Below are 20832 nucleotides of genomic sequence, written 5' to 3'. Positions count from 1 at the left end.
TTCACTGCTCCGTGCACATATGAGATGGTATATACCACTCCAGTTACTAAAGCCGATGCCCCACAGCTACAAGCACAGATTCTCCACTTTGCCCTTATTATAAAGGGTGGAGGACTTGCAGCATTCTGGTAGGCAAAGGCCGCCTCCAGTTTTTGAGGCATCCTTCACTTATATCAATATGAATGCAATAGTGGACACTACAATTGCAATTGTCCTTTTCAATTGCAAAATTGAATAAAATAAAATAAAATATCAAAATAAAACTTATTGTCAATTAAAAGCTCTCCCTGCTAAACATTTAAGAAAACACTCTTTGACTTACTTAAAAATATGCTTTTTAGCTCTTTCAATTGCAATTCAAATAATCATTAATGCTACTAATTTGTATAGTAATAGAACGTGACCACATATATTAGAATAAAGGAAATACACTTCTTCTACATAGGATTAGATAAGAAAAAGCTTTAATTAGGAGGGCAGGCATTTTCTAATTCACAAACTTACTTAAAATGGGCTTTATCACCATTCATTAGTCTTTAAAAAGAAATGAGACAGAAAGGAATGATTCTGAGGCCTCACCTGTATGTAGATGATGTACTCAGGGCAACTCTGGGCTTGACTTACTATCATATTCTTCTGCAGGCCCCTTTCATTGTTTTCTTTAAATAACCCCCTGGAGGTTACTCTGGATGAATGTTGGTCTGCATCAATTGTAATGTTATATGTGATGGCTATAAAAATTATAAAGAAATGTTATTACAAATGAACTTTTTAGGAAACATATCCCTATTTTACTGTGTATTCTTGAGTGCCACTCCCAGACACCTCAAATGCATAGCTATTTAAATGTCTACAAGTAAAGACCCTTATTTCTTTTGGTCTTCCAACACTAGAGCCCTATCAACAACTTTATCTCTGTACAGATTATTTCAGGTCTACTCACCCACTTGATTGTTTGGCTTAGTGGGTCTGAACTTGGCACTGAAGCAGAGTTTGAGGCTTATCTCAGCATTCTTGTTGATCAAAGTGATCTTTTCTGGTGTGAATGAAGCATCTACAGATACATCAGCGATACTTTGTGACCTGAAAGACAGAGACAGACATTCGGACATTGCTGCCGAGTGCACATATTTTAACTCTGCATAGGGAGCCCAGTTGCCTGCATTAGCCAATTGTCCTCTCCCCTCTCTAAGTACTTTAGCAGTATTTTATATTTGAAAGCACTATGATAGCAGGAGGGGACATGCCTTTTCTGTTCGTGACTATTATCAGAATCCACATTTAATACTTTCTGCTTCATGAGCATATGCACGAGCACAGGACATGTGTCTGCAGCTTCTTGGCAGGCACCAGACAATCATGGTCCCCACTGTGTCTGCCAGCAGGAAGTAGTGGTGTTCACTTTCTCACAAAGTCAGGGAAGAAAGTAGTGACAAGGGGAGGGGTGTGGCAGGGCTGAGAAGTGTGTTCAAGGGTGTTTCTGTGACCAGCAGTGTTGCTTTCAGTGTGTGCCCTATGGCCGTGATGGTGGCAACTAGCTTCATGCCAGCTAACAGCAAGAAGGCCATGCCAGGCAGGGCACTACGGACTCCTGAGCCTGGCTCAGCCTTAGATATCTGAGGAATTTGCACATATACCTGGCCTCATTCACTCTCCTATACCAATAGTGTGAAATACGCAGAAGAAATATTACCATTTCACCAACAACCAGCTCATCCCCTCTCCCCACTTCCTTCTCTTTGCAAAGTTGTTTAGAAATCAGTCTTGTAATTGTTATCACACCTTGCATTTTTCTAAGATGCTATTCTTACCTGATTTTAAGTGATTTTATTCAGTAAATGCACCTGCTTATTTTTCAGTTTTAAACATTATTCTTTCAGCTTTCACTTTTCTACCTAGTCTTCATTAAAATGATGCAATAAAATTCATTGCCTTCTTTAAAGGTATGAGATATTCATTACACTGAAACAGCACATCAAAATATAATATTTTTCTGGTCTTGATGTCTTTGCACTTTTAAAGTATATTTTCAACAGAGGCACACACATAAATTTTTGTCTGAATTATATTTTCTTGGAGATTTTTGATTGAATTCTGAATTTCTTTCTGATTCTACCTTTCCACCAGACTATTGTATTTACTTTTGTTCTTGAAACACATGGCCCTTGAATCCCTTATTGTCCTTTCCTGCTCTTCAACTCCTACTGAATGGATGGTCAGCTAAATCTAAATAATATTTTCTTGTTTATGACTAATAATTTTAAAAGATACTTTATAACCTCATAAAAAAGTTGTACTTTGTGTGTTCGGAGCATTCAGATTTTTAAGACATTCTCATGAGGCTTCTTTTCTGTGAACTAAGGTAAGTATCTATGGAAGATAATATTAAGAAATATCCTGGATACCATTTCAAGGCCTTTGTCTTTTCTAGGCACTTTGCCTGCTCACTATATAGGGAAGAGAAACTTGATTCTAATGTTAGGCAAATGTTTTTCTTCTCCCACCAGGAAAAACATTTTTTCTTTTATGCAAACCAATGGTACATGAATGTCCCAGTGTCTTACATAATGCATTTGGCATTTCCACAATACAGCACAGCAATCTTCTCCACTTAGCAGGTCATTTTAGAGTTATTTAGTTTGTATCTGACTCTTATTGACTCACCAGAGCTGAATCACTTTTCCAAAGGCCCCAATAGACACATCAGTGATGGAATCCCCATTTAAATCTCCAAAACCATCCAAGGATCTCCCAAAGTACTGCAGCTGGCTCCTAAAGGCTCTATCAGATCCCAAGATTTTCTGAAACAGCAAGTTTGACAGGAAATTAAAATGCACAAGTGAAACAGAAAAAAACAGCTTCTGCATTACATTTTCAGATTCTCTTTATAACCATTTTCCAGGTTGTCTTTGATATCCATAAAATTCCATTAAGTTTTCAATCAATTTTAGCCGACCTGTTTATCATTGTTGTAGCCACATTTTCATCAAAGAAACAGCATGAATCCTTTAACATACAATCATGAAACAGCACAAGTCACAAAGATCAGTGGAGTGGGAAGGAGCTGGCAAGTTCAGGACTGGCTTCTGTCCTAACTCACTACCTTCAGCTCTTTACTCAAAAATTACCATCTCAGAGAGGTCTTAGGCCCTCTTTCATATACCTTATAGCTCCCATCTCTGAAATTTTCTTCCCTATTTATTTTAGTTTTTCATTAAAGTCTGTGTCATTTATCATTTATTACTATTGGAAATATTTATCTTATTTTTCCTCTGTCTCTTTCACAAGAGACTTCTGCTTTTGCTTCTGCACAAGAATGTTCAAATACACAAGGAGCACAATTTTTTCTGTCCTATTCTTTAAAGCATTTCCAGAGTCTAAAACAGTACTTGGCACACAGAAAAGACAAACTAAATATTTGCTGTATAAGTGAATAAAACTGGGGGTCTCCCTGGTGGTGCAGGGGTTGAAGACACAGAGCTATCACGCTATTGTCAGCCACTGCAATATGAGTTCTATCCCTGGCCAACGAGCCAATCCACATGGTGCAGCAGAACTCTCCTGCTCATCGCTGCTCCCCTTAGTAGTATATCTCAGTAGGTCTGCCTATTCTGCTCCCCACTCTGTCTCTGGTGAATCCTCTCACCCCTGCACCTCTGGCCTATACCCCAGTTCTTGTTATGCATACATAAATAAATGTTTAAAAAAATAAGTGAATAAAACTATAATATAAGAGGGGTGGATCAGATGGTCTGCAGGATGCTCTCGCCTCTACCACAATGACACATGTAAACACACTGCAACTGAACACGTGCTTACCTGGGAATATTTCAAGCGAATGGTGCCCTCGTGGCCATTGTAGATGTATACAGCTCCAGAGTTCTGATTTTCCAAAGGTGAGCCAACTATCACGTCATTGAAGCCATCCATGTTGATGTCTGAGAGAGCTGCAATTGCTGAACCAAACCGAGAATTTTCAACACCGCTGGGGCCTTCAAGAAATTGGTGCCTATCCAAAATGCCCTTGCAGAGGGGATAGAAGGGATGATGAAAGCACACCTTTCAACTTTTATAATTCTAATTCACAGCAACTGAGGCCCACACCAATTTACAATCTATTCAAAATGGATAGGATTTAAAGCCTAGATTTTGAAATTCTCTATGATGAGAACTATAAATTAGGAATTTTAGAAAATCAGGTGATATAATATCTGCTCATATAATAGGGTGAAAGGAATCAGTTTTCTTACTGTAGCTACATAAACTACATGAAAGTACACATTCTTTGTCCCCTTTTTTCAATATTAGGATCTTCACCTGTTTCTGAACCTTTTGATTTAAAATTTTCTGGTAAAAATCTACCAATATCTTGAATAAAATTAAGGTAGAGTTCTAACAAAATAAGATAATATCTTAACTTAGACCTTTATTTATAAATTAATAGTGGCATAATTATAATGGCATATAAAGTAGAAAATGAGTTATTAATATTCCATTATAAGAAATACTCTCTAGTTTTACCCAAGGAAAAGCATTTTCCTTGTAAAAAAACACAGTTGCTTTTTTCATATTTTCAAATCAAGAATGGATAAATTTCATGACTTTCCAGGAAAGCAAAGTTCTTCGACCATCAAGCTGGGTCAGTGCTGATTCTTTCTCCTCTATAATAACCTTAAGGAAATCCATTTATTAATGAGCTTGATAAGGCACTGAGAGATCTTATCTTCAACAATTAATAATTAAAGTGTTGGATAAGCAAGAAACATTTAAGAAATTGGGAATTTGTTAAATTTTCAAATAAATAATGTCATCGCATATTAAATAATTATAAAGTCTTTATATGCCTTAGAATTATTTTAATTGCTTCTGTTCAAAATAAATAAGGTAGGACAAAATATTACAACTAAATATAATCTTTGCTATTTAGTATCAGCTTCTCTTTTTCTATATTTTTTTATACATAGTCATCTAATTTTCTATGTCAACCTGTGCCTTAGTTTCTTATTTTCTTTCTAGTTTCACTGAAAAGAAATTACATTTATGTGAATAGATTTAAGGAGTTCAGTCTACAAGTTTGAAAAACTATAATTTTCCATGTTAAGTATATTGATTTTTATGTGCAAGAACTGAAAATTCCAAGAGTTGGATATATACCTAAATGTTACACTCTGTAATGGAATTTCCTGACAAACTATGTAGAAAGCTTCCAGGATTATATGGAAGTTTCCAGTGTGCCAGGTACGATCTGTCGTTTTCACTATATAAACGTTAAGAAGATAGTTTGGCCATATTATTATCTTTTTACATTAAAGAAAAAGAATAGAATGAGATTCTTGGGAAATACACTGGTAGGGGTGTGTGTGTGTGTACGTGTGTGTGTCTAAAAATAATGTACATTTCAAAGACTTTATTTGTTTGAGAGTATATATTCAAAGACCACACATGGATAATGGCAGCATACAATGCATTGAACTGAGGTGGTGCTTTTAGTGTGATTTTTTAAAAAAAATTATAATTTAATGGTGATGTCCTCAAAATGATGAAATAATTATAAGCCATACTATATATGCAAATCATCACTCAGTAATAATAACTTTAATGTTCCTTTATAAGAATATTTTTTATTTACCAATCTTAAGCAAATTAAATTAAGTTAGTTTAACTTTTATTTTTACCTTTGTGATAGTAAACAGGTAGACTCTTCCTTCCTCTTTTTTTAGGTCATTCATGTACATTGGCGCACCTACCAAGAGCACATCTGTAATGGTGTCTTTATCCACATCAACTGAACACAGCACACTCCCAAAATAGGAGCCAATCTGGTGTAACAAAGCATATTTAACCTTAGGATTCCTGAGATTCATACACTCTTAATACTATGCTGAAATTTTATCTGCTCATTCAGCAAAGAAAAATTGAGTGTTTACAACCACCTAGGTGCTGGCACAAAACATTGATAATAGCCTTGTCTCTTCTCTTACAGTGTAGCACCACATGATGCTGGATTTTTAAGCCTTAGTGTGCACAAAAATTGTCAGGAGAGTGTCTTTAAATACAGACTCATAAGGCCCATTCCCAGAGATTCTGATATGGCTTCTAGAGTGTGATCCAGGAAACAGCATTTTAAATAAGCAGCCCAGGTGTCTGGTGTAGTGTCTGAAGGGAAATACTTAGAAGGTCTATGGGGTGCTTTGTAGAAAAAAGAAGAGGGGAAGAAAGAAGTAAAACAAATAATTGTGCTTCCATGGTGAAATGTATTTTAAATTATGTAACTAGAGGCAAGAACAACTGCTATGTAATCAGAGTGCAGGGTAACCAGGGAGACTAAGGCAGTTTTAAGTTTTACTTCACTTGCATCTGAAAAGAGCACAAGGGGTTTTGCAGGTGGAGAGGAGTGAGAAAGCAGGACTGCTAGCATGATCTGAATTAGGGGAGAAATGCTGGGAGGACTGGCATAGGAGGGCAAGTGGGGCATAAAGTGGAATACGAAAGGCTGGGAATTTGAATGTTCATTCCAATTCAACCCATGCCCAATGTGTGCCTATGTGACTCTAATAAGGATTTGGAAATAAATAGGAAATGAGTCCTTCCATACACTGTCATTGCTTTCTCTCAAAATAAAAATACCCTCTTCAAAATATCAAAAAGGACAGAAATATATGTAAACACAGCTGGTTTGTGGTCAAGAAAGTAAAAGACTCAAGTCATTTTATTCTTGGAAAATCCATAGACAGTGGGATCAGACTTACTCCCACAGAAGAGAAATTTGTGGAGAGTAGGTTTCTCTCACTCAAAGAAGAAAAATGTTTTTGGGTTGTCAAGGATCAGTGATGACAATTTTAAATATATGCCTGGTCCCTAGGTCAAAACTGCCTGGTCAGGAAATGGGACTCTAGCACCTGGCTTCTGAATCTATCAGCTTTACTCTAGTGACTATGACCAAAGTCATCACAGGTCTGATTACCACTGCCTTACAGCAGTAGAAAATGGTAGAGAATAGAGCTGACGTATTTTTAGAATCCTCAAAGCAACAGGCCTGGATGCAGCAGCTCAGTCTATGGGATTAGGTTTCAGTGATAGATCCACCCCATTAAAATTACGTGACCTTAAAAAGGTGGTTATACTCTCAAAAACCTGTCAAAAAGGGATAGTTGATCTCAGCATAGTGAAGATATAAGACATATTCAAGTAAATGTAGTTTAAAGAACCAGCCTCAAAGCACACAATAAATGGTAGCTTCCTTTTCTACTAACTCCTACTCTCCACCACCTCAGCTGTCCTTAAAATTAACTTCACCTGCTAAACAATGGCATTTACCTGGTCACCTCTGTGAGCCTGAATAACTGTGACATTGCCTTTCTCACTGACACTGTACAGCACTATTTGGCCAGTGTAATTTGCTCGAGGAGCACCGGCAACAAAGTGGACTCCTTTTCTGGTAGAAATTGCAGCCACAGAGTAACCTAGGAAAAAAGAAGTCACAGAGTAGGTACTATTGAATATCCTAGCAGATGGGCTTGCACAATGAGCAGAGGTGATCAGAAGTCTTATTTTGTCAGGTGTGATACACATTTCCTGCTGCTTCTGGGCCCATCACGGAGGCCACATCTTCAAAACTGAACTGCTTCTGCCCTTTGGCAATGTTGCCCTGCATAGGTAGTACATCTACCTATAGATGTACTATATGAACCTAGACCCTGGGTTGTCCCTATCAGCTGTGCATAAACCTATTACCCAACAAATATCTCTTGAATGAATGACTAAATGAATTTGAAAGGCAATGTTGTCAAGTTAAAGAAGACAGGCTTAGAGTCAGACAGTACCAGGTTCAAATTCTGGACATTTACTAAGGTGTTTAGGAAAGCTATTAACCTCACTGGTGCTCAAAGGTAAAATGGGAATAATACTTTTTCATAAAAGGGTTGTTGGATAGATATACATGTTTATGTAAGTAGAATAGCTGGTTCTATAACTGTCCCATAGTAGATGCTCAAATTCAGAAGCTGTTTATTATAGGGAAAATGGTACAAGAACTGAAATAAAATAGGACTATAGGCTTACAGTCTTGGCTGATAGGAACTATTTCTAAATAGTCTTGAAAAAAATACAATCATGTCCACTTGCAGAGCCAGAAGAGCTTAGCAAATATAATGCATCTTTTCATTAAGCAGTTATGACTTAAGCTTGACTAACAAAAAGGCAAGATATATACACATAATAAGTATAATAATTTAATCATAGTTCTAAGGACTTTGCTGAACTGATCTTGAGATTCGACCATAGGCTGGTTTAAAAGAAAGGCACTTGAGTATGCTGAATAAAATATTATTATGCCTTACCTAAATATGAGCTGTGATTTCTATCTTGCAGAATTTGGTCAAAGGCTTGTTTAGGAAAGATCAACTGCCCATGAGGTGTCTGTTGGACAACAGTCCCACTCCAGGCATAAGCACCTACTGCACCCAACATCAGAATATTCTAAGATAATTGAAAAATGAAGACATTAAAACAAATCACCTTTAAAGCATACTGTAGAGTAGGCAAAGAACTGAAATAACTGGTCTAGATTTAAGAAATAAAAAAACAACAAAGTAAAATAAATGTATTTGCTGATAAATCTCAGAATTGTTTTAATATACTTGGGTGGGAGAACCAGCCTTACCAACGCAAGGTTACCTTGGGCTTTAATTAGGATGACACATTACATAGATAAGTCTATATAATATACTATACTGCCGGAGGAATATAGGGCTATCTTCAAATTTCCTTTCAAGGATACAAAACTACAAATGCTGAATAGTTGTGAGTCCTTGGAAAGGAGTTGGAAGTGATCCTCTCATCCCCAGAGATTTGCAAGAAACGCTCAAAGTAGGGTATGAGGTGTGTTTGAAAAACAGAAAGTGCCATGTCTGGGCAGAGTGGGGATCTGCCATTATCCAAACAAATCTTGGGAGGTCCTTGTGACCTATTCTGTATTCAACTTTCTCCTCTTTCTTCTAACTCCTTCTCAAATGTTCCTTTAACATTTATATCCTATCTCATCACTCTGAAAATAGCACAGCTACAAAAGACACCTGGAGCATGACACATGCTCTCTGGGAAGATACCCAGCACTGGTCAGCACAGGGAGGACAAAGGAGAGCAGGCTATTTGGGATGGACTTAAACACAATGTGAATATTCAAGGCTATAACTCATCACAGAAGATATGGTACAGGGTGGGATTTAATATTTTGATCTCAGATCTTAGAAAATACGAGATACCATTTGGGTCATTGAAAAACACAAGGCATTAAAAAAATAGGAAATGATGTGACATGATTTGATGTTTGAAATCAAATGACATGATGTGAATGATTAGTAAAATAATAATCTGGGATTCTGAACATGGGATGCAGGAAAAGGCTTCAGGAACTATATAGGAACTTCAGAAAATTATGTGCAAAATTCTGTGTGTGTGTTCATTTACATTTTTTTTCCTGAGGGAAAGACCTATGACTTTTATGAGCATTTTCTAATGACTGGTATTTCAGAAAAAGTCAGCACCTTTTATTCTAGAGCAACAAAAAGCTGATCCTGGTTCTTTACTGATCAAGTTCTCTGAGTTAATAATATTCCCTAAATGTTTCCCAAAGTCACCTATCTCTTCATCCCTTTTTACTACTCCACTCCTAGCCTTAGTAGAATTAGAATCAGCAGCCTTGAGATGGGTGTTTCTGAGAAAGAAAAACAGACTTCTCTGAGCTAAGACTATCCATGTCATATTTTCCCCAAACTCCTTTTTCAGCTATTTTCTGTCTCTGCTCTTACAAAAGAGACACTATGGCAACTCAGTAATGACAGCAATAACAAGAGTTTGTGTTTTTAAGAAACTTTCCAGGTGGTTAATTGAATTAAAGGAAATTCCTACAGTGATAACTTTGATTGATGTAGTGCCTGTCCCCTGGAGTACTCAAGGGCTTTCTTGTGTATTATACTAGTTTCCATATAAAATCCCTGTGAAATAGGGGAGGGGAGATATTAGTGATGTTCATTTTTTAGATGTAAATCAGTAGCACAATGATACTAAATTAGTATGTCTAAGAATTAGAACTGTTAATCACTAGATAGCTATTTGCCCCATTTTATGTATAAGGCTGCAGCGCCCAGGAGTGTTAAGGCAGCACCAGCAAGGCTGGAAGTTATATGACATACACACATTTTGAGGAGAGTAATCTGCACTGAATCCCACTTGTGACATTTCCATCTGGAAGTTGTCTCCCCCTTGAACAGTGCCTGGGAGAGAACAGTTTAAAAAATTGTATTGGTTATCAATTTTTAAATCAAAATTTCAAACAGATGCACTTTGCGCGCACACACACACACACACACACACACTGTTCTGATGTTCACTAAAATACAGACGAGGCAGAGTACAGGGAGGAGAAATCACTGAAGAAGTATTCTAACAGATATAACAATCTACAATACTCCCAAGTAATGCTTGAAGTTAGCATGTGTCTAAACTAAGCACTAATGTATTTATTGGTATATTTACAAAACTTCTGATATCAGAGAACACTGCACAGCTGGATGCAGTATGATGAAAAGTGAGTTATGGTCTTTTCTTTTTTATCATTGCTGGCTATTACTATTAACTACAACTAACCGAATGTTTAGCTTTTAAATGTTGGTTCTAATACATACACACATACCGCAGATGCAGCTTGCAACTGATTAGCTTGGGAAGAGCCAATCAATTGATCTGTCATGGAACCTATGCTCACAGATATTTGGGTCAAACTCCAGGAACTAGGATTTAAGCAACAAAAAGCTAGGAATGTTACTCATTGTAACAAGCAACAAATAGGAATGTTACTCATTGGGAAGTTTGTTCCAGTTCTACATATGTGCTTGCCTCTGACATGAGCCCCATAAGACTGAGTGAGTATTTATTTTCCATATAGTGTGGTCTGTTTCACTAATCTTCACAAAAAGGAAGTTAAATTCCTAGACTACCATTTTAGTATAGAGAAGCAACTAAGCTGCAAGGCATAATTACTTCTTTAAAAGAAGTGATCATTGCACAGGATGAGCAGAGGTAATTTTTAATAAAGTAGAGCTGTGTACCCCCCACCAAGTACATAATAGCATGTAACACACAAAGTTATATCTAATTATCTTTTGGATTGCATCATCCTTGTTCATATCCATGCCACCACAAACAAAATGATCCTAGGTAGCCAGATCATTTTGTATTATCTCAGGACACATTAGATTTTTATGATGATTTAAACAATTTAGAAGAATCAGAGGATGTCTAAGAAATAATAACATATTGATTAGATAGGCCTTTCCAGTGGATAATTAGGAGGTAATTATTTGAGTATAGTAATAATTTTCAGAGTTCTCTTGGATGTAGCTTCTAAAGCAGTACCTGATCCATAAGAGTTCAATAAAATATGTTCCTCATTGCCGAGAGTTCTTTGAGATAACTATCAGGAACCAGGATGTGAGTTACATGGAGGTTTCACCAGTGAAGAAATGGCTCCAGTCATTTCTACAGTGAAACCTTAACCTGGTGATATTTTTAAAAGGACTAGACCTGCTAGAGACACATACATAAATTTCAATAGTTCTGGAAATAGTATATTTCTAAAAATTCTTTAATGTATTTACTAATCTTAAAAGTAGCTATGTTTGTTGCAAACAAATGCAAGAATTTCAGAAATTAAAAAAAACTGCAAAAAGGCAAAAGGATTTACAATTATAATAGATGTTACTAAATCAGCCCCTGTAAAGTTTACACAATTTGCAATCAACAAGGTATTAATTTCTTTGCTTCCGATAATCTCTCTAAAATTAAATATTATTTATCTTTGTTATATTGTTATATTTTGGGCAAAAAGTAACACTGGCTTAATTTATATTTTTAAATAGTTACTAAATTGAGAGCACTTTCCTATGTCCATCAGCTACTTGTGATTTATCTTTTATGAACCACATGCTCACGTTGTCTATTTTCCTTACAAATAAACAGAAGTTCTCTTTAGACAAGGTAGATGACCTACACACTAGATAGCTGTTTGCCCCAATTTATCTACAAGGTAGATAACTTAACATTAAAAGAGTAAGTATATGGCAATAAAATAAAGAATTCTTGAAAACTTTTGAAAGAAAATTCTTGAAAGGAGTTTTTTTTACCTTCAATGCTGAAAATTTGTTCTCCTAATGTCCCAGCCTTTTCAAGTAGAGCTGCTTCATCAGACACATTGAAAAAGTACCTTTCTGTTGGAATACTGGCAATTGCTTTGATTTCTTTTATTAAATTTTTAGTGTCAAGGGCGTTTCTGTTTAAGTACCCAAGAACCTTGAAAACAGAGGAAGAGGGAGACAAGGTCATTATGTCCATATCTCATTTTCACTACTAGCACTTTCTAGTCTGTTTGAACACAACATATTCTCTGGAGGAATCAGCCAAGCAACACTTCCAATTCCCTTACTCGACAGAACTGAAAGCCAGCAAGAGGTGGAGACACAGAAAACATTTTCTTTTATATAAAGCCATCAGCATCCAGTGGGAATGTGCAGTCTTGGGAAATGATGTTAAAAAGAATAATTTATCCATCAGCTAGAAGACAAATGAAAAGAAAAGCCACTTACTGCTATGCCAAACCTCAATATGTCGTCATCGTTACATCGGTCAATCACATCTCTCAACGATGAACCATCATGTGATTCCCCATCAGTTACCACCACCATTACCTTGGTGGCACCTGGTCGTCCACCAGAAGCTGCTGTATACGCAAATTTTCTGCAGCAGAGAGAAATTAAAGTCTCACTATCAAAAGATGAAGTAAACAGGTGGATCTCTAGTTAGAAATGTAAAAATGACACTAGCTTCTTTGAGCAAAACCTGTTGTTACTTAGAATTTCTCCCCATATCAGTTTTGGTGACATATTTAAGTACATTCTACTTGTGGCTTGTAGAGAAACATACAAAAATTTAACTCTTGCTTAGCGTTATATGTAATTTCCATGTATTCCACATTACAGCAGAATTATCTTCTGAATTATCTTCTGAAAAGAATTATCTTCTGAAAAGAAAATTAAATTCATAATAATAATAAATACTATCACTAATACTGAATACTACTACTACTAATAGTCAACAAGGCAAAGGTACTCCTGTCATAATTTTACTCATGCACATGCATTTACTTTTTCAATCCTAAGTTTTTTTTTAAAAGTAAAAGAAAGTCGTATGTTGGGAAAGGTATAAAAAAATGACACTAAGTCATTGTTCCAAAAGGAACCACTATTATCAGTTCATGTTTTCTTCTAGAAAATGTTTTATCGGGCCTCCCCGGTGGCGCAGCGGTTGAGCGCTGGGTTGCGAAACTGCGCGCGGCCTCTGCGGCGCCGGTTCGATCCCCGGCTGCTCCCCGGCCACCAGAGGAGGGTCCCACATGGCGTGCAGACCTCTCCTGCCGCCCGCTGCTCCCCTCAGCAGTGTACTTCGGTCCTTCTGCCTGCTCTGCTCCCCGCTCTGGCTCTGGTGAATTCTCTCACCCTCCCGCGCTTCTGACTGTACCCAGTGCATGTATAAACAAAACAAACAAACAAACCAGCAAACAAATAAATAAAGCATGCCTCTATAAAAAAAAAAAAAAAAAAAGAAAAAAAAAAAGAAAATGTTTTATCATTTTCATGGAGATCTTTCAATATCAGCACGGAACAATACATTGTAATCATAGGCACTTGATAAAATAAGATGAATGGAAAAATAGCAATAAGCACTGAAAGAGTGTTAGAATTCTATTTGATGTTGCAAAGAAACAGACGAAGAAAAGTCCGACTTTAAGAGACAAAGAAAGCTCGCCAAGCCCTCGGGGCGCCTTCCAGTTTTAAAAAAAACAAAAAACAAAAAACACTGCACCCATCTTTCCTGCTGAAAAAAGGCCCCCTACAGTTTCTGGTTTCTTGTGGGTCATATTCATCTTAACTCACTATCCCCCTAAGTCTAATTTACTGTAGGAGGAAGGTACTTCCTGGCAGGTGACCTATTGCTTGGCCAGTAGCCTGAATCTGGTTGATCCAAAGGAACATCTTAATAGGAACAGTAAAGATTAACAAAACCAACCACATCTTCTCATATAGGGAATCTGCTTCTGAGATAGATAAATCAGGAGAGTCATGAGTTAGTAGAAGCAGTAACTAAACTATACATCCAGAAAAGGGGCAGACAGCTACCAGCGGAAATTCAGAAATAGAAATGACAAGACATGGTGGTTGACCACTGTGTGATATGAGAAAAAACAAAAAGAATAAAGAAAACTGTTAAGTTTTTAGTCTGAATGACTAGGGGAATTAGCAGTAGAATGGATCAAAATGGCAAAGTCATTAGGAGTAGAGAAAACAAAATATACAAGAATACAAATACAATAGAAAAAATACCAGGGAATGTATTGAATTTGATATGTGAACCAACACACCAAGATAGTCCACATCAGCTAAATTTGGGGAGTCATGGCTGACAACACAGCAGTTGGGTAACCCCACAAGGCTGATGCTGATGCCCTGAACATGGAGAGAAAGGACTATCAAGAGAAGAGACTACAAAAAAGAGCGCCAGTGAGTGAAAAAAAAAAGGAAGCAGAGCCAGTGAAGAGCAAAGTTGTTGACAAAAACTTGGCAGGGATTCTATGAGTTTGCAGTGTTGTGGCAACGAGGGTAGAAATAGCAGTGTGGCTCATAATTATCAAATGTTCAGCAAAGCTAAAGAGGACGAGGCTTGAGGTAGGTTCACTGGGTGGTTGGCTGACTAAGAGCTATGCTTACTGATGGTGGAGACCTATGATTCAAGGAAGTGAGGGAGGGTATGTAGATACTTCTGTCAATGAATTATGGCAGTGAAGGGGATACAGAAAATAAAAAATATAGGAAGTAGATTAAAGGGAAGGTGAATTTATTGTTTCTCATTAATATTTTAAGAATAAGGGTGTGTAGCACTTTCGGTCAGCATCTCTTGATAGTTAAAAGAGTGAAGATAAAGGTCAGTGGTGCTGAGAAAATAAAGAAATCGAACTAAGAATTAAGAGGCTCCTGGAAGGACATTTTCTAGCTCATTTACACACTCAGAGTGCAGTATCATAAACCGTTCCGTTCAGCTCAGACTCCACTCACTGATATTTTAGACTCTTCAGTCCTTAATTTGCATGAAGTTCTCCATCACTTTGAGTTGTCTGTGGCCTTGATAAATACTAACAAATAATTGCAGACACTCCATTTCCTACTTAAACCAATGATGGTGTACAAATAGCCACCCCAAAAGTTCTTAGAACTGGTCTCAAATAGCCCTTCTCTGGCACACACAGTACTTTGGGCTGAGACAGCAATGAAATCCCTTGGGGCAGAGGAAAAGCTCATTGCCCAGGTCCTTTACCCTTCCCTAACTAGAGAAGAGATCATGCCCTAAACTTCTGCCCTAACTGGAGACACAATCACTGCTCCCCTTTTATGACCTGAAAGAATAGATTCTGGGAGGAGCTCAGCCAGTTTTAGGTTTATCTATGATTGTTTCCTCTCTAAGAATCTCATCTTTACTCTCAGAGTAAGGATAACTCCACCTTATCTGTCATGTAAAATCCTCCAACCCCTGCCATCTCCTTGACCTCCTAAGTCCCTAAATACAGGATAAATATTCCCAGTTTACCCCATTATTCTTTAGAAAGTCTCCCTGCACATATTATTACATTTTGGCCTTTTCTTCTACAAATCTGTCTGAAGATAATAGGTTCATTCATCCAGTTTTAGAAGTACCCAGGTAGAGTGGGGAAATTCTCCCCTGTGCCCTGACATCAAGGTTTTTTAATTTGATTACATTTGTTTCATATAAAAATCTTTAAAAATCATGTATATTTCATAAAAGTCTTAGAAAGCAAAGACTTAAAAATTAGATTTTTCATTGCCTTCTGAAAGTGTTCAAATTATATAATGCTCTAACTTTTCTTATTCTATTTATGGTACCAGCTATACTTTTTGCCTCTATTTTTCTCCTTTTCATACTTACAAACACATTTTACCAAAATTTCGGTCTTTTTGCATCATAGCTTACCTTGCATATTCAATTGCTTTAAATGTATTAGTGAGGTCCCCACCATGTTGAAATGTCTTAGATGTTGCTTTTATCATTTCAGCTTTGGTTTTGAAAGTGTTCAGGTTAAATACAATTCTTGGCTCATTACCATATTGAATTAATCCCACCTTCAGAAGAGCAAAAGTTTATTAAAGGATTGTTACTAAGTTATTAATCATTTCTAATTAGTCAGTATAATAAAAATCAAAAGTGCATTTAGATGAGCTGATAGCTTAAGGGAATCATTTCCAACTTTGTTTTGAAGAGTAGTTGTTTTTTGCCTAATGGAATATCTCTTTTGTTAGAGGCCATCAGTATACAGCAAGGGTACTAGTGGCTCTGCAAGATGATTTGCATCGTGCGTGATTTGGTATTCAAGGGTAATAGTGGTATATTTTAAGCACAGTTCTATAATATTTTAATATGAATATATATTAGAATGAAGTTCATAATGGGAATATTAACATGCCATAAGAAATGTTGTAATTTCCTATAAATAGAAACATGTAAAGAACTACATGCAGTCACAGATGGAATAAAACATATTATCAATTAAAGAGAATTATATAATAAACTAGTAGAGTTGAATACAAGAAAAAACAACATGCAAATCCATGCGGTCAATTTGGATGTATTTATCATCCTGGAGTTGCTCTAATCATAGACTTTGGCATCTCTGGATGGAAGCAGCTTTAAATGCATGACGTTCCTGGCCTCCAGAGAAAATGACATTAGAGAGCAGTACTTAAGAGTTGAGAGATAGGATAATTTCTGAGCAAGATGTTCAGGCACATTCACTAATCTTTTAGATAAAGAAAGTCACACATTTCTGTTAATACCCTGTTCTCAGAACTGAAATCATCTTCTATACCTAGGAGTTGGTGCTTCCAGGACAAGAAGAGGCAATAAGACATGAGTGATAAACGCGTCTCTGAAGTATAAGTTGATATGGCAGGAAATGGAAGAACAAGGTATGGATTTCTGGATTCAATTAACTACTTTTGTTGCAAAGACAGTTAACTAGGGACTGGGAAGATGATGGAAAATATACATTATTTGACCTTTCTTTTAGGGTAGACTGGAATACTTGAGAGAGAAAAAAGGAGATTTCTCATTTCTTTAACTGAGGATTTCAAAATCCATTATGATAAGAAGATAGTAACTCCCATGACACAGACTGAAACTCCTGGGTGAAAAAGGGGCAGGCTGACTCAAAGATTTAAAGAAATATGGTTTACTAGGGTTTACAGAAAGCTCAAATTCAGAACAAAAGAAGAGACTGAGTAAAACCACATCTACAAAGGAAAAAGATGTACTAGGGTAGGAATATGAGAAAAGAAAGGCCCTCAATTCTGTATGAGGGATTATTAAGTATACTAAGTCACATATGGGGACAAGAAGCAGATAAACATGAAAATTTCTCTCATAAGGGACAGTAACAGTGATGCTATCTAGAAACCAGTGCTATACCTGGTCTTATTTAATAGAAATTTCTAGTAAAATCCCACAGTGAAACATCCAACATTTCAGTGTTGTTAAAGCTCTCTTGCTATTGAAAACAATGTAAATGGGGAAAAGGTATAATGATATTTTATAATCCTGTACAGGAAAGCAAAATAAGCAAATTTTACTATAGATCATAACAAAGCATTGAGGGGAAAATCTTTCAACAATTGTTACTAGATGATGGACATTGGAACATCAGATGCAACCAAAACACGGACAGGGAACTTCATGAACTAATCCCTGTTGATATTAGTTTTATGTGATGCTGCAGCAGAATGACCCATGAAACAACAGAACAAATAAAGAAGAGACAAAGTTTAATTTCAAAAATAAATGCTAGTCAGTCTTATGGAAGCATGAAGCTACTGCTTCTAAGTTTTGGTTGCCTACCTCAAGGAGATAGAAAAGCAAATTAAACACTCCTTAAAACAGAGAGAGTCACACAAAACTATTGAAAGGACTTGTGTGTAAAAAAGAAGGCTAGACTAGAATATGAAGAGACTATAAAATAATGGAAGAATTAGGTTCCCTAAAAATTAATTTATAAAAATCCCAGAACTCAAGGATAATTGTTTTTATCAGCTCAGGGTAAAGTTCATTATTAGTACAAGTGGATATAAAGAAAATATACATATTGAATTCTTAAATGTATTAATACATTCACAAATTAAAAGAAGAAATACATAAACAACAAAAGAGGATTAAAATGCCATATTCCATGTCTAATGCAGAAGTCAGAAAAAGAAATCTATTTTCAGAGACCAGCATTGGACAAAGTCAAAGATAGCATAACATTGTGTAGTACAAGTTTCTGTGAACTTTCAAGGTTACTATCTAATGCCTTAAAATGGGCAATTGACAAATGCAAAAATTAGGACTTTACATCTAACAGTATTTTCTAAGAAAGAAATCTGTGAGTTTCATTGATGTCCCTACCTGTGTTTTGGTGGGGCCTATATCGAGGCCATTTACAAATTTTTCCAAAAAATTCTTTACTGCCTCCCAGGGATAAATACTGTTTGATTCATCACACACAACCACAACATCTATGAGGGAAGAGCAGGCTGCATGGGGGGCGAAAAGAAGAAACATGTCCACAGGTAAGTCAAACTTCATACCCATGTAAAAATGAGACTTAAAGTAAAGGAGTTGGAAGGTTGGTTAGCACTTGTGGGCAAATTTCCCCCCATCCTTTCTCATAAGACGTTGCTCAGACCCTCTACACATTCATAACTTACTCTGAACTGCTGGTGAGAAGCTGTCCAGGAGCTGTAAGTCTGGACTGAGGACCGAACAAATACCAGTTGTGTAGTACTGACTTCCGCACTGCTGGGCCCACAGGGGACCACATGTCTTCAAAGAAACGAAAACAGTCACAAGACACATGGAGAATGTCAACCTCTGCCTCCCTATCTGTGAAACTAAGACATCATTTCTATCCATTTACAAGGTATCGAAACCTCCCACTCCTTGAAAATTCACATTACACTGTTTTACTTTTATGAAAGTATCTATATTCATATCTAGTGTAGTACAGAAAGAAATCTGATGAGGATTTTCATTTATATGACAAAGAAAACTGTCCAGCATTTGTTCTACAACAGTCCAGAGGTGATGCTTACCCCACACAGCAGGAATGGCACCGTCAAGTTTCTTCCCAGAAGTATTTGTGCCGGCTGTGTGTGGATCATACTATTTTTGCTTTTTGTATATGTTAATATGACTTTAGCTTTTATATGTAATTTGGTATGATTGAGAAGGGGTTTCTTTAGGTCTGAAAAGACTCAATCATTTTTCCATATAAATGATTGTGATAACAGATAATAGATTCTTCTATTTACACTATTTTGGCTTAAGAAATGTTTCATAGGAATGTACTACTTTCAGAAACAGAGGAAACCAGTGCTAAAATTTATCATTTCTTGAAACGAACAAATCAGAGACGACTTTGAGTGGAAGTGTCATGGAGCCAACAAGTGGGGTGGGTTTGGGGGGAGGGATGTGGCAGAATATTGAAGGCCACTGGGGATGTCTCAGGAGTTAGCCTAGTGAGGACAGTATCAGATCAGCCACTAAGCTAGAGAAAAGGAGTGTTTTCCATAAAGAGACCACATGGGAGGAATATGAATGCAAAGCACATTCTTTGTCTCTGGTGCTTCATCTATAAAATGATGATAAGCATACTTCTATTTTTTTTTTAGGGTTGTGAAGATGGAACTAATTATAGATATTAGACATGGAGGACTGTGCTGGCAACTGGCATATTACTAGTTGGCATCTCTATTGCTATTATCCTTAAACATAGGTCAGTTCCTGTCTTTTCCTTTTATACTATTCAGCAGAAAACATAAGCCCGCAGATCCCTAAGGACCAGAGAGGAAACTTATGAGAGTCCTTGGGCCGGTATAGACACCATGGCTAAGAAGGGCCCCTGTGTTATATAGAGGGTGGCCCACTGCGGTTCACCAGCTGGTATGAAACAGGCTTCATGGTCTCCTACATTTTCAAGGAGAGTCAGAGAGGGCAAATTTTCTGTGAAAATTCATCATTATAAAAACACACTGTGTGCTAAACAAACACAAATGAAGTTTATGAGCTGTCAGTTTTTAACTTTGCTATAAAGTATTTCCTTGAGGACTTCAGAATCCCTGATTTCCACTCCTTAAGACCTTCCATCATCCAAGTTGGCACTTGTCACCTTGTCCACCTTATATACATGCCAATTCTTAATATTTCCATTAACCCAAACCTAAATCCCTCCCTTTCAGCAACTCTCAAATGCCAAGAACCATTGATTAAATCATGCAGGAGCCATTAGATTAAATAATATTAAAAACACAAGATGTAAAAGGAGAATAAAGGGAAAGAAAAATCTAGTCAAGTTCTTAAAACACATCTACAAAGTAGGAAATTATGTAAAGCTGTGGATCCATTATTAAAACTGAACAGAAAAGCATGGACTTGCCAAAAAAAGCAACTGTAAGAATGAAAAGGAATTTATACTTGACCCAGCTCAAAGGAACAGCAGCTGCAGTCATATATCATGCTCAATGAACAGGCCATAGTTTTTGCTTCTGTAAAGCTTGTTCATATGCCACCAGTTAGTTGGGAGAAAATCATGATTGATACACTTTGGGTTAGTTTACCAAACAACAGATACTAACTATTCCTATATCTATGGTGAGGCTATTTTTTTGGTCACCTTGAAAA

General features: G+C 36.7%; 1 protein-coding gene across 1 annotated transcript in view; it reads right to left on the bottom strand.

Annotated features, from left to right (window-relative positions):
* Positions 1-20832, bottom strand: part of ITGA2 (integrin subunit alpha 2) — a gene marked incomplete at its 5' end in the record, with an annotated part of 81642 nt that overhangs the window by 21691 nt on the left and 39119 nt on the right. Inside the window, 13 exons of the mRNA XM_084233211.1 lie at positions 580-731; positions 944-1083; positions 2665-2801; positions 3820-4023; positions 5676-5819; positions 7318-7463; positions 8340-8478; positions 10198-10274; positions 12183-12348; positions 12642-12792; positions 16096-16244; positions 18559-18686; positions 18861-18975. Coding sequence (XP_084089337.1) covers positions 580-731; positions 944-1083; positions 2665-2801; positions 3820-4023; positions 5676-5819; positions 7318-7463; positions 8340-8478; positions 10198-10274; positions 12183-12348; positions 12642-12792; positions 16096-16244; positions 18559-18686; positions 18861-18975 — 1848 coding nt within the window. The remainder of the gene's footprint in view (positions 1-579; positions 732-943; positions 1084-2664; positions 2802-3819; positions 4024-5675; positions 5820-7317; positions 7464-8339; positions 8479-10197; positions 10275-12182; positions 12349-12641; positions 12793-16095; positions 16245-18558; positions 18687-18860; positions 18976-20832) is intronic.

This window comes from Talpa europaea (assembly GCF_964194135.1).
Source record: "Talpa europaea genome assembly, chromosome: 5".
In the NCBI taxonomy this organism is placed as follows: domain Eukaryota; kingdom Metazoa; phylum Chordata; class Mammalia; order Eulipotyphla; family Talpidae; genus Talpa; species Talpa europaea.
The sequence above is the reverse complement of the archived record's forward strand: the minus strand, read 5'-3'. Positions and strand labels throughout refer to the sequence as shown.